General features: G+C 37.0%; 6 protein-coding genes across 8 annotated transcripts; 4 read left to right on the top strand and 2 right to left on the bottom strand.

Moving 5' to 3' along the window:
* Nucleotides 1-1,924: 1,924 nt before the first annotated feature.
* LOC116417634 (histone H4) lies at nt 1,925-2,363 on the bottom strand. The gene has a single exon (XM_031931727.1). The coding sequence runs from the start codon at nt 2,290-2,292 to the stop codon at nt 1,981-1,983; it is 312 nt and encodes a 103-aa protein (XP_031787587.1). The 5' UTR covers nt 2,293-2,363; the 3' UTR covers nt 1,925-1,980.
* On the top strand, nt 2,364-3,172 carry LOC100113736 (histone H3). Its single transcript, XM_001603609.6, has one exon. The coding sequence runs from the start codon at nt 2,580-2,582 to the stop codon at nt 2,988-2,990; it is 411 nt and encodes a 136-aa protein (XP_001603659.1). The 5' UTR covers nt 2,364-2,579; the 3' UTR covers nt 2,991-3,172.
* Nucleotides 3,173-4,865: 1,693 nt separating this feature from the next.
* LOC100113772 (histone H2A) lies at nt 4,866-5,380 on the bottom strand. The gene has a single exon (XM_001603662.4). It carries the CDS (start codon nt 5,297-5,299, stop codon nt 4,922-4,924), a length of 378 nt encoding a protein of 125 aa, XP_001603712.1. The 5' UTR covers nt 5,300-5,380; the 3' UTR covers nt 4,866-4,921.
* A 143-nt stretch (nt 5,381-5,523) lies between these two features.
* Nucleotides 5,524-6,018, top strand: LOC100117660 (histone H2B). Its single transcript, XM_001603558.5, has one exon. The coding sequence runs from the start codon at nt 5,567-5,569 to the stop codon at nt 5,939-5,941; it is 375 nt and encodes a 124-aa protein (XP_001603608.1). The 5' UTR covers nt 5,524-5,566; the 3' UTR covers nt 5,942-6,018.
* Nucleotides 6,019-6,322: 304 nt separating this feature from the next.
* Or159 (odorant receptor 159) lies at nt 6,323-10,581 on the top strand. 3 transcript variants are annotated; one of them, XR_004227877.1, is made up of 10 exons: nt 6,323-7,857; nt 8,107-8,229; nt 8,370-8,487; nt 8,629-8,893; nt 8,973-9,092; nt 9,208-9,298; nt 9,372-9,508; nt 9,694-9,826; nt 9,894-9,998; nt 10,358-10,581. XR_004227877.1 is itself a non-coding variant. In NM_001190494.1 (9 exons), the coding sequence occupies exons 1-9, from the start codon at nt 7,696-7,698 to the stop codon at nt 9,942-9,944; spliced, it is 1,200 nt and encodes a 399-aa protein (NP_001177423.1). The 3 variants fall into 3 exon arrangements, 1 of the variants encoding a protein (NP_001177423.1); NM_001190494.1 differs by lacking the exon at nt 10,358-10,581 and having other exon boundaries at nt 7,696-7,857; nt 9,894-9,944; XR_004227878.1 differs by lacking the exon at nt 6,323-7,857 and having other exon boundaries at nt 7,973-8,229.
* On the top strand, nt 10,381-12,510 carry LOC116417633 (mediator of RNA polymerase II transcription subunit 30-like). Its single transcript, XM_031931719.1, has 4 exons — nt 10,381-11,025; nt 11,371-11,772; nt 11,858-12,117; nt 12,295-12,510. The coding sequence occupies exons 1-4, from the start codon at nt 10,911-10,913 to the stop codon at nt 12,391-12,393; spliced, it is 876 nt and encodes a 291-aa protein (XP_031787579.1). The 5' UTR covers nt 10,381-10,910; the 3' UTR covers nt 12,394-12,510.
* Nucleotides 12,511-12,693: the final 183 nt, after the last annotated feature.

Genomic DNA, 12,693 nt, shown 5'->3' with positions numbered 1-12,693 from the left:
TTAGGATTTGTTCTTTTGGTCTTTTTTGTTCTCATTCATGTATCTTTGGTGGCTTAAATAATAAAAATAATTTGGTCGATAAAGTTATAAATCCAAATAAATATTGATATTTCAAATGCACAGTAAGTCAAAATACTCCGATTTTATGCATATTTTTGTTTATTTCCTTAGTTCACGTTTTTGGTTCTATGCATATTGTTTTTTTACAACTTTTTAACTTTGATTAATAATGGTTGCTGCCTGTCATCACTGGACACACGCAAAATAAATCCTGAAACTCAAGTTTTAAGTATCTACTTTATCATAATATTTATGCCATAATATATGAGCATACGCTTGCTTTATCCTTTCTTACACATGGTTTCAACCTCATAATTATATAGGATTGTAAAAATTTGGTTTCGCATACTATGTTATAAGATTTTGAAAAAATATATAATATATTCTAGTTATAGCCTGCGTATTTATCCATTCTAAAGTTAAAAAAGCAATATTTAAATAACTACATAATCTGGTGAATAATGTCAGCATCATATTGTTAATAACAAATTTAGTGTTTTTTGCAATAACTCTATCTATGATCATAGGAGCTACTCAGCAAAAAATTCTCAAATAATTTTTGGTTTCCAATTAAATTAGCTACAAAATGAGCGAAGTTGCATAAACGTAAGTAGAATATTATTATTGAACACATTGACAAATCAACTAAAAATGTCAAATTATTTTGTTGTTTTAATTAGCAATAAGGATTCGAAAGTGACAATCGTCGTAAGTACCCGTATGACAATCAAGTATAAGAGCAAACATATCATAGAATAGAATATGCGGTTAGAGAAACAAATAATTCAAAGCACAAAAAGTTTTATCTAATGCACAGGTAATGATCTACCTACGTAAAGCGTTTTGCTGCATTACGGCAAAGGTTTTTAATAATATTTTAACGTTAAATTTTATATGAGCGTAGTTAATATATCAAAGAAATAGCATACAAATTTTCAGAAATAAATTCAAATTAAATTATGCATGTCGATCGTGCAAAGCGGCAACAACATTTCGTTTACAGCAGATATTTAAAGAAACCGCCGGTGGCGTACAACTGCCGCTTCGGGAGAGCTCGGCAGTACTCGGACTCTTGTCTTGTTCTCTTCCCCCCCCCCCCTCTTTCGCTTTTCTCACGTGAGACAATATAACATATAGGTACAATTAAGTATAAAATTAACATTTACGAAATGTATATGTATGTGTTCTGGTTTCTTATTATAACTCAAAAAATGATGAGTTTAAAAATAGTAAGGTAAAATGCCCAATACTTGTGAAAAATAAAAATTTAGACCCATACTTGAACACTCAAACATTTGTTATTGCGATAAAATGAAAAACATTTCATATCAAATAATTAAGTAGATTAGCATTATAAACATCATTACTATAATAATATACTTTTGATTTTGATAACATTTTAACAAAAATCAATTTTCAAGGATGATTTGAAAGACCTCTCGAAACCCATAAGAGAATATTTGTTCAGTATTGTCCAACTTTACCTAAAACTCGATTTCCATAAAGCATTCCATAAATACTGGACTACTCCACTCTTCAAAATTTATTTTTATAATAAATACTTATCGTTCGAGGTTTTTTTTTAATTGAAAGTTAATTGTGTCAGCTAAACGTTGGTGTTAAAAGATTTTGATACTATGCAATTTATCCGTGCAAAATAAATAAAAAAAAAATTTCCTCAAAATCTGTCCATGTACTGGGTATTCTTTATAAAGCCACTCATTTTTCTCAAGGATCGTCACAATTTTTCTCGTTTACTGAAATGGTATAAATATCATTTTTAGCAACATGGATTTCTATGTTTCACATTTTCTATTATTTAGTTTAATAAAGTAATTAGTGATTCCAACGTTTAAATATTTGGTGGCCCTGAAAAGGGCCGATTGTTTAAAAATGTCAATGAAAGGGTCAGAGAGTAATTTAACCGCCAAATCCGTAAAGGGTACGGCCTTGTCTCTTGAGAGCGTAGACAACGTCCATGGCTGTGACAGTCTTCCTCTTTGCGTGCTCGGTGTAGGTCACGGCGTCGCGGATGACGTTCTCAAGGAAGACCTTGAGGACACCACGAGTCTCCTCGTAGATCAGACCGGAGATACGCTTGACACCACCACGTCTGGCCAGACGGCGGATGGCGGGCTTGGTGATGCCCTGGATGTTGTCACGCAAGACCTTGCGATGGCGCTTGGCTCCTCCTTTTCCCAGACCCTTTCCTCCCTTTCCACGTCCGGTCATCTTGGCTTCGTAAGTGATGTGCTGAGGACGACTGCAAACAGCAAACTGATGCCGGTACTCGGAAACGGCTGCCCTTTTAAAGGCGATCCCAGGCGAACCGTTCGCGTTCCCCCTCTCTGGACTTGCGACTTACACAAGCGGCTTCCCCTTCCACTACTCCTCGCTCCGACAGTTTCGGAGCAGATGCTCCAACGCCGCGTATAAATGCCAGTGCCCCAGCCGGCTGAAAAATTATTCTCGTTTGACAAGTCAAAGCAGACGCATCGATCGAACCCTCTTCTGTAGCGATGGCTCGTACCAAGCAGACGGCGCGCAAGTCCACCGGAGGCAAGGCTCCCCGTAAGCAGCTGGCCACCAAGGCTGCTCGCAAGAGCGCTCCGGCAACCGGAGGAGTCAAGAAGCCCCATCGCTACAGGCCCGGAACCGTCGCTCTTCGTGAGATCCGTCGTTACCAGAAGAGCACGGAGCTCCTCATCCGCAAGCTGCCCTTCCAGCGTCTGGTGCGTGAGATCGCTCAGGACTTCAAGACCGACCTGCGCTTCCAGAGCTCGGCTGTCATGGCCCTGCAGGAGGCTAGCGAGGCCTACCTCGTCGGACTCTTTGAAGACACCAACCTCTGCGCGATCCACGCCAAGCGCGTCACCATCATGCCCAAGGACATTCAGCTGGCCAGGCGCATCCGCGGAGAGCGTGCTTAAATTTTAGCCACTCTTTTTCTCAAACCAATCGGCCCTTTTCAGGGCCACGACAATTTTTCAAACGTTGGAATCAATTATTTTTATTTTATTTTTATAAATAAATAATCAATCGCACTGATCAACAATGAGCTGCTGTCGTAAACCATACGACTAAGTAGTGTTCAGTGCTCCTGAAATAACTCAATAATAAGTTATATAATGAATTCAGAACAATAATTATAGGGGAGAGTGAAGCGAAATTGGACAAGGGTAAAATTAGATGCTTTATTTAGTATCTTTTGATAAAACGCTAGATAAAACTTCGCGCAAAATAGGTTTTACCTGTATGTGCAAGTGTCATTTCATCCATCTTCTATTTAAAATATACGCACAACTATTTATTCTGTCAAATTTTACACCGCAATCTGCCTAAAATTGCTCAAATAATCTTTTTAGCGTACAAAATAAGGCCTTGAAAATGTATCTTAAAAATACACGTTAAAAAGGTTGATGTGTAGGAGCGAAGGGGGGGGGGGGCGAACTTGAACGCGGGGCAATATTATAACTTCTATAACTTTGGAGTAAAGCGCATCTACGCTACGCCGGTAAAATATGTCATATCTCACCAAAACCATCATTTGGGCCATCGGACTTTTCTATAGGCAGCGTAACTTTTAAATATCAGGAAAAGTGCGAACACGCCAGTGTGTAAAAATTAATATTGCGGGCCTGCGAGATAAAAAAGTAGACTTAAAAGGGTGATTTTGACGTCGGGTCGCTTGCTTTGAGCAAGTTTTAAGGCTAGATATTGACAATTGAATTTTCAAAACCCTTGGGACTAGTTTGTACATCAGGTACGGGGCAACACTGTACATAGGAATAACATAGAGAAATATGGACTTGAAATCCATTTTTTATAGACATGCCTTTAGTACTTTAATGATACTAAAAAAAGATCAGTAAAAATGCGGTATGCTGAAAAAAGCTGTCAAATGCCGCATAAGCTGTGATAAGGGATAACTGAGCTATAGAAGCAACATGGGTCGCCAATATGGTATAAAAGCTTCATCTACGTAACAGCACTTACAAAAATCAAAAAATTAAGTTTGAAACATTATGTGTACAATTTTCTAATTAATTTTTTCACCCCATTCTGTATTTAAATTCAATCTGTATTATTATATATTATTATACAGATTGAATTTAAATACAGAATGGGGTGAAAAAATTGCCCCGAGACCGTTATAGAAATGCCCCACCCCTGGGGCAATTTTATAAAAATTATGCTTCGTTAAAGTTGTAGACGGATTTTTACAGTGACCTTTTAGAGAGCTGAACATTTTTTTATAACAACTTTAATTCAAGTACTTGAAACCTAATTGATTTATTTTCTATTTTCTTTTAACGGTTTTAAAATATAAAGTGACAAAAAGTGTCCAAGTTCGCCCCCTTTTCCCTACATCTTAACATGTCACTTTTAGGTAATCATTGCTGTATTAAATTTAAATTTACCCAAGTGTGTAACATAAGAAATGAAACAAAAATGCCAGATTCTGCCCTATATCCCATACATAACTTACTATTTTACTGTATACTGCTAAATCCAGCGCGCTCAATTTTTTTGAGGTTAGATATTCAAAATCGTAAGGATATTGAGACTGGATATTTGTTTTTTTACTAATCAAATCGCTTTATTAGCCGCTTTAAAATATACAGGTCTTCATTTTTTGTCAAGAGAGATTGATAGGACATGACAACTTTTCACTTGGAAATATTATATACGATTTTTAATACTGCATACGTATTTGAGTATTTTATGTTTAGGTTAATGTACTTTTTAGATATTTCTAAGAATTGCATATTATCAAATAGTCTTTTACGTTCAAAAAATATTGGTGGCCCTGAAAAGGGCCGATTGTGTTTAGTCAATGATCGATCAGGTCATGTCGAGTTTAAGAGCTCTTCTCAGTCTTTTTGGGCAGAAGTACGGCCTGGATGTTAGGCAGCACACCACCCTGGGCGATCGTGACTCCGGAGAGCAGTTTGTTCAGCTCCTCGTCGTTGCGGATGGCGAGCTGGAGGTGACGGGGGATGATTCTCGTCTTCTTGTTGTCGCGAGCGGCGTTGCCGGCCAACTCGAGCACCTCAGCGGCCAAGTACTCCATGACAGCGGCCAGGTAGACCGGAGCACCGGCTCCCACGCGCTCGGCGTAGTTACCCTTCCTCAACAGCCGATGGATACGACCGACGGGGAACTGGAGTCCGGCCCTGTTGGAGCGGGTCTTTGACTTTCCCTTGACCTTGCCACCGCCTTTGCCGCGTCCGGACATGATGCTATGAGTAGTTGCGTGTACTAAGTAGTGTAGAACTGGCTTCGCGAACGAAACCAAGAGGACTGATGCTCTGGAAGAGCTTGCGGCGCATTTTATGTCCCCGGCCGAAGCAGCGCCGAGCCAGCAGCTGCGCGAGTTCGGCGAGTGGTGGGGAGCCTCGCGGCTGGTTCGCTCGGCGTCGCTGCCTCTCCGGTCTTATAAAGCCGCTCCAAACTCCGCTCGGCATCATTCGGCTTACCTCGGTATCCTGAGTAGCGTATCGCCATGGCACCTAAAGCAAGCGGAAAGGCAGTGAAGAAGGCCGGCAAGGCCGTGAAGAACATCACCAAGGGCGACAAGAAGAAGCATAAGAAGAGGAGGAAGGAGAGCTACGCTATCTACATCTATAAGGTGTTGAAGCAGGTCCACCCTGACACCGGTGTTTCGAGCAAGGCCATGAGCATCATGAACAGCTTCGTCAACGACATCTTCGAGCGCATCGCCGCCGAAGCCTCTCGCCTGGCCCACTACAACAAGAGGTCGACCATCACCTCCCGGGAGATCCAGACAGCTGTCAGGCTCCTGCTTCCCGGCGAGCTCGCTAAGCACGCCGTCAGCGAGGGTACCAAAGCCGTCACCAAGTACACTAGCTCTAAGTAAATTGGAGCACTTCACTGCCTTTGACAATAAAACCAACAATCGGCCCTTTTCAGGGCCACCAATAATTCTAACGTAAATCATACTATTGTTTTCTCATGAAGACATTATCCTTGAGTCTTAACTCCCAGATATACCTTTACCAATTTCAACTTTCCTATAGGCCAAGTATTTTTTTCTGATTTTTCACTTGAAAATTAAATACGTGTACAAAAATGAACAAATAATTCAAAAGGCTCGGGTGCGGGATATTCCTTTTGACAGAAACAAATTTATTTATTCCAAAAGTATGAGGTTTAAAATTCATTCATATATTGCGCACGTAAATGAACGGGCAAATTTTATAGGTTATGTCGTTCACCGGAGTCATAAAGGGCTCTAAGCGAGTAAAACTTAAGAGATTCTAAATATCAGTGTCTGTTTAAATATATTTGAGAATATGTCTAATAATTCAATTTATTACAACTATTATCGTTTTCCTTTTTTCTAACTATCTATGTATCAATGCCCATGCCCCGGGCTAGCTAAGGTACTCAACGACGAAGTTTTCATACATAAATTACTCCCTAAATACTCTACATCATTTTACTCGACTTTTAAGGTACCAATAAAAATATCTAAAACAAATTTACCATCCCAATGGAAATTTAAACGGGCATCGCACCCTTATCGCTGTGTTTAACCGGTTTATCCAGTTTTGAATATACTACCCTTATCGTGTTTCGTTCATAAAAATGTCGATTTTTGTATCGATTTGATGAGCATACATAAAGAAAACAAAAACAAAAAGTTATTTACTAGAAAAATGACTCTAACAAAGCCTGGCAGACTAGGTTCCGGGAATCTGAGGTATTGGTATAGGTATATTTGTTCTGGTTGCCCCCTTATCACGCGACGCACTGGCATCTGCTACACCATGGAAACTTGGGCAACAACAAAAAATCAACACAAAAGGACAGAAAAAAATATACGTGAATACGATATACAAAGTAAGTTGTTTTTTAAAAGCCCGAGACTTGCGAAACTGCGAACTATAGGTGCTCATGAGACAAGCTATCATGGGAGCAAACTAGAGACAAAATGCTGACCTTTCATTCTTCATAGACCTGCTGCAAAAAAGGCCTGATAAAGCACCACCAGAAGACTTCTCGCCTAACACGTCTATTCGGGATCTATGTTAAATCATAAGTTTATATTGAATTGATATTTCTATTTAGTATACTCACTTATAATTTATTATCTTCAATACTTAATTTTCATTGTAAACTTATAAATATTATAAGTGAATTTCTATTGAACATTTAAGAAAATGATCTCACAAGTTTACAATAAATGCGCAGTTTCTTCTTTTCTAAAAAGAACTAACGTATTTTAAACCGTTTTTCTTAGTATATGTTTGACGAATAATTAGAATTTTGCAAGCTTTTAAGTTTATTAAAATAAGCAGCATTTTTATTACCGAAAACGTGTATTCTTAAATTGTTCCGCAATAGAAGAGAAAACAAATTTCATTTGAACGACAATATAATAGCGAGACTAGAGAAAAATCTATAGTCCCTGAATAGGTTTAAATTATAAATGATATTTATGACGTTTGATTGAATATGAAAATTGCTTCTATTGTGGACGATATTTTCTTCTATACCATAAATTTTTGTCTTTTATATGCTGATGATTATACTGTACGGAAACTAAAAAGATAAATATCGTGGAATATCGTTCTTATATTTAATATAAAAAAAGTTTTTTTTTCGATAATGTCAGTCAGAAAGGATATGCATGTTTTCGAAAGTCAGTATTATAGGATATACAAGAATTCAGTAAAGATAATTGGACTATGGCCGTATGAAAATATTCAAATAAAACGAGTCATAAGAATTTCTATAATTTTGTTATTAATATCACTCGTTATTTTACAAGTAAGAGTAAAAGAGTAAACACTTATCTAAGCTTACAGTATATCTTATATATTTTAATTCAACTTTTACTTTACTTATTTATACGTGAGTTTAATGCTTTAAAAAAAAACATAAATGTATATTTAATCTGAAAATATTATATCAAAAGAAACGATTTTATTCGCAATTATTACATCGAGTTTATGACGAGGAAAAAATATAGTTTTACTTGAAATTTTTCGTGATTAATTTTTAATGCTCTCATTGCAGGCTATAAGGCTATATGAAGAGCTTGGCAGGGATTTAGATATTGTGCTAGAACTTATTGCTTCTTTATCATATTTTGCTGGCTGTCTTTCTAAGTACATTACGACAATAAGAGCACAATCTGCAGTAAGTTTTTCGAATTGTTTTGTGTATATCGGTCAAATTCGGATGAACAGAAGTAGAAGCATATGCTATGATTGGTGCACGATTGTAAATTTTAATATGGAAGACAACTTTCAAGATTTAAAATCTTATTTTTTTTATAGTTTCGATTTTTATACGACCTAATAGCTGGTCATTGGCAAATTATCACAGATATAAAAGAACGAGAAATATTAGAAGAATCAACCAGACAGAGTCAAACGTTATGTCTTTCGTACATGGGTAAAATTACTTATTCAAAATTTTAGCAGTACTAATAATGCTAAATTTCAATTTTTTACAATAAATAAGTCGTCAAAAAAGCTGCATATTTCATATGCTGAGATTTTGTGGACTTATTAATATTAAATCAATTGATTACAGTTGCAGCCTATAGTGCATTAGTAGTCTATTCTACCATGCCAGCAATCGCACCTGCCGTTTTAGATATAGTAATACCACTCAATGAATCGCGTAAAAAAACTTTCCCATATTACGCTGAATACTTCATCGATGATGAAGCTTATTATTATCAGTTGATGGGTCATGGTACAATTGTATTCACAGTTTCTGTGATGGTGTATGTCAGTATTGATACCATGTATGCTTGCTGTGCTCAGCATCTGTGCGGACTTTTTTCTATCGTTGAGTAAGCATGTGTTTACAATATTAGTGGCATAAATTTAAATCATTAATGCCGTATTTTGTTACACTTTTAACAATCTCAGATATCGCCTGCAAGAAGCCTTACGAACAGATGACAAGTTACATCTTGAACCACCCGAGAGAGATAAGTTAACACACAAGAAACTTCACGAGGCAATTATTTTACACAAAGATTCCATAGAGTAAAAAAATCACTATATTTTATATTTACAGAGGATGTACTAGAATATCTGCAATAATATAGGATAAATACCTTTTCTTTTAAATATATTTGACATATGTTTATAATTATTGTAGATTTGCCTTTCTCATTGAAAACACGTATGCCCTTTGCTTCTTATTAGTAATGGGTCTAAACTTAACAGTCATTGTATTTACAGCAGTGGTTGTAAGTATGCTTGAAAAAATAAAAAAATAACAAAAGTTGTATTCTTAATTTAGATTTTGTAAATTATGTACAGATCATCATAAATCTTGGCGATATGAAACAAATGATAAGATTGACGCTATTGTTTGGCGCTTTTTCTTTCCATCTATTTTTCAACTGTGTTCCTGGACAAAAGGTCCACGATAAAAGCATCAGCATCATGAATTCCGCGTAAAGTATATTAATATAAAAATAAGTATTGGCGCACGTATAAATTTTGCACGTTCGCACTTGAGTAGGTTTTTTCAATTTTATACAATTTAAATCTTGTATATGAAAATACTTATTCAGTCCTGGGTCATATTAGCATTACTGATATATTAACATCGTTTTATAATTTTGAAACATATTTGCAGATATTTTTCTGAATGGTATAATGTATCGCTAAAATCAAGAAAATTAATTAAATTTGTAATGCATAGAAGCTTAAATCCTTGTCAGTTTACCGCTGGAGGATTGTTTGTGATGAACATGGAAAATTTTGGTTCAGTAAGTATAAAATTGACGAGACTGAATACCAAAGTTTTAATCTACATATTTCTATAATTATTTTAAGATAATGAAATCATCGATGTCTTACGTAACCGTCATAGCATCCATACGATAACGTATAAGAAATATGAAATTTATACACATGGATCGCTGGTCATTGTGAGAAATGGTATGAATAATGGATAGGCATATATTGTGTCTATCAATAATAACTGAATTGCGCACATAAAAAAAAAAAAAAAAAATATTGTAACTATTATTCCATGTGCTGCTACTATAAATGATAATTAAAGATTAAATGTCGAATCTTCTTCGAAGTATTTAATAATTTTTGTAATAAGGGGGGTAAAATTAATGTTAAATTCGGTGGTGTTTTGGCATTAAACGTCGATGTAAATAAGTGCAAAATCCACCAAGCGTGCCGCGTTATCAAAGATAAAATATCATGTATATAGATATATAGCATATCTTGGTTTTAATGCGATGATTTAAGTTAAAAACTTTTGAAACTCACGAATGGAACTTTAGTTCAGTAATCCATGCTACACCCTGGGAGTTATACACTAGAAAGAAAGGTCACGACTACCACAACGTCGTTCAACCCTGCAGTTCTGCATCGGAGACGAGTGGACTCATCTCGATCTGCACGTATAAATGCACATATAATATTACGATATGCAGTGTATATTATCCGACATAAGTTTGCTGCAAGTATCTGACTCGCACAAATACAGCTAAATTCTAACCATCGATATATTCACTTTACTTCGGGAGATCCAAGCGTGGGCCCGCATAAGCGCAGGTAAGAAATCAGAAGGTCGGAGAAGGGGAAAAGCGGAGGAAATTTTCATTTCTCGGCTGCTATATACCCTGTGCCGCCACGGCGTCGCCTCGTCCCAAGGATGAGCCGAGGCGTCACTCAGCTTGTGACCGGCAAGCGGAGCGTCGTGTGCTTACAAAATTTTTAATATTTATAACTGTACTGTGGCTGAATTTTTATTACAACATATCATACAATTGCTACACCTAATTATTTCAATTATAGCTTGTTATTAGCAGCTTTTCCAAATATCACTTAAAAATGACTGGACAACAGCGTCCTTTACCCACGGGCTTCCCAAATGCCCAACAAAACCCAATGCGTAATCAATTCAGTGGAGGACAAATGATTGCAGGTCCAATGAACCCTCAGCAAGGTAAATATTAAAGTACAAGTATACTTCTTTCTCATACCTATTGTGAACCAAGGGCCTGATGAAGTGAATTTTCGCAAACACCAGGTCGAAATTAGTACCTCATTCTCTCCCGGCGCCCTTAAAGTAACGCGATGCTTTCAGCCTGTTATATTGCAAAGAGTAATAAAAGCGTTCACGTCAGGGAAAGCTGTGGCGAGCCCATAGCACGTGTTTGCCACCTTCGTGCTCAGGTGTCAATTTACACGTGCTAAATGGATTCGCCAATTTTTTTCCTCCCTTGGTGCGTGAATATAAAAACGCGAAAATCGGGCTTGTTACAGAAACTAACAAAATCGATCATTGTAGGCATGCCGAGCTCCCAACAATTTAGAAGTGAAGCACAAGCTGGATTTAATCCAAATCCAAAAGCATTGGACGCGTTGAATGCTCAGCAAGTTATGGCTAAACAACAGTTGATGCAGCGTCAGCAACAAATACAGCAGCAAGTGCTTTTACAACAGCAGCAGCAACAACAACAACAACAACAACAACAAACTGCATTAGCGCAACAGAATAAACAGGTTTTTGTTACGCCCGCCGCACCACAAATGCCAGCTCCTCTGCAGTCTCAACCACCTGTGACAAGACCATGCAGTAGAGATTTGAACACGGCTGTTCTTTGCAAATCGGGACAGGATCACGTGCAGGAGATTCTTTCTAGAACTCAAGAGGCTTTTCAAATGCTAAAAATTATTCAGCCTCCTAATGGTTTGTCAATGAATATATTAATCAGCAATCATTTCGTACATACTGCAATTCTCATCTGTTAATCAAATTCATTACGTCGTTTTAGGTAATTCTCAAGGACAAAATTTATGTGTTGAAAGGAAAAAAAGAGTCCAGGAACTAGTAAAAACAACGACTGAACTTTTCAAGCGCTTGAGATACATATACGAAAAATGTAATGAGAATTGTCAACTTCAGGGCATGGAGTACACTTATATTGAAAGCTTGATTCCCGTTAGAGAAGAGTGGGACATGAAATCTGCGGATGAGAAAAAGGCTTCGGATGCTTACAAACTTGCTTGTGAGGAACTAAAGGAGGTAAAGGAGGTATGTATCACTTACGAGTAACGGTAAAATACGATACCAGTGGTACAGACAAGTCGTACTTTACGGCACGGTGTGTATATAACGCTTAACGCTGTGCCATGAAGGCCGAATTATGACATGTACGTGTATCGTGCATTATTTCACACAACTTGTACATAAATGTATTTTCTCTTCCAGCAAGTTGTTTTGAAGAACAAACAACTGAAAGAAATTATTGATCATCTCAGGCGTATTGTCTCGGAAGTCAACACAATGATGAATATGCGTCGGTCTTAAAATAGGCCAGATGCAAAAAAATTCCAGATTTTAGATCTATAATATGTTATGTAATGAAATATTTATAAGATTTCTATAAAGTTATTTATCATTTATAAATAAAAAAACGTAAATTTATTCAGCTTTCCCATTTCTAAAAGAATAACATCATTAGTTCTCGCAGGGTAACATCTGGAATTGCATTTCACCGTTGCTTTTCTGGTTGGTCACGGGCTTAGACTCGTATAACGTTCTGAGCTTGCAACTTGCTCGGCTCCGCCTAGAACTTGTTTTGCAACTGTCTCATTCTCTTTTAAAAAA

The sequence above is a fragment of the Nasonia vitripennis genome, chromosome 5 (genome assembly GCF_009193385.2).
Source record: "Nasonia vitripennis strain AsymCx chromosome 5, Nvit_psr_1.1, whole genome shotgun sequence".
NCBI classification, from domain to species: Eukaryota; Metazoa; Arthropoda; class Insecta; order Hymenoptera; family Pteromalidae; genus Nasonia; species Nasonia vitripennis.
The sequence above is the reverse complement of the archived record's forward strand: the minus strand, read 5'-3'. Positions and strand labels throughout refer to the sequence as shown.

Excerpts from the sequence above, each read along its gene's own strand:
- LOC116417634 (XM_031931727.1), bottom strand. The coding sequence starts at position 2,292 with ATGACCGGACGTGGAAAGGGAGGAAAGGGTCTGGGAAAAGGAGGAGCC.
- LOC100113736 (XM_001603609.6), top strand. The coding sequence starts at position 2,580 with ATGGCTCGTACCAAGCAGACGGCGCGCAAGTCCACCGGAGGCAAGGCT.
- LOC100113772 (XM_001603662.4), bottom strand. The coding sequence starts at position 5,299 with ATGTCCGGACGCGGCAAAGGCGGTGGCAAGGTCAAGGGAAAGTCAAAG.
- LOC100117660 (XM_001603558.5), top strand. The coding sequence starts at position 5,567 with ATGGCACCTAAAGCAAGCGGAAAGGCAGTGAAGAAGGCCGGCAAGGCC.
- Or159 (NM_001190494.1), top strand. The coding sequence starts at position 7,696 with ATGTCAGTCAGAAAGGATATGCATGTTTTCGAAAGTCAGTATTATAGG. Across the intron at positions 8,488-8,628 it reads GTTATGTCTTTCGTACATGG|TTGCAGCCTATAGTGCATTA; the intron begins GTAAAATTACTT and ends AATTGATTACAG. Across the intron at positions 9,299-9,371 it reads TTGTATTTACAGCAGTGGTT|ATCATCATAAATCTTGGCGA; the intron begins GTAAGTATGCTT and ends AATTATGTACAG.
- LOC116417633 (XM_031931719.1), top strand. The coding sequence starts at position 10,911 with ATGACTGGACAACAGCGTCCTTTACCCACGGGCTTCCCAAATGCCCAA. Across the intron at positions 11,773-11,857 it reads AATTATTCAGCCTCCTAATG|GTAATTCTCAAGGACAAAAT; the intron begins GTTTGTCAATGA and ends ACGTCGTTTTAG. Across the intron at positions 12,118-12,294 it reads AACTAAAGGAGGTAAAGGAG|CAAGTTGTTTTGAAGAACAA; the intron begins GTATGTATCACT and ends TTTCTCTTCCAG.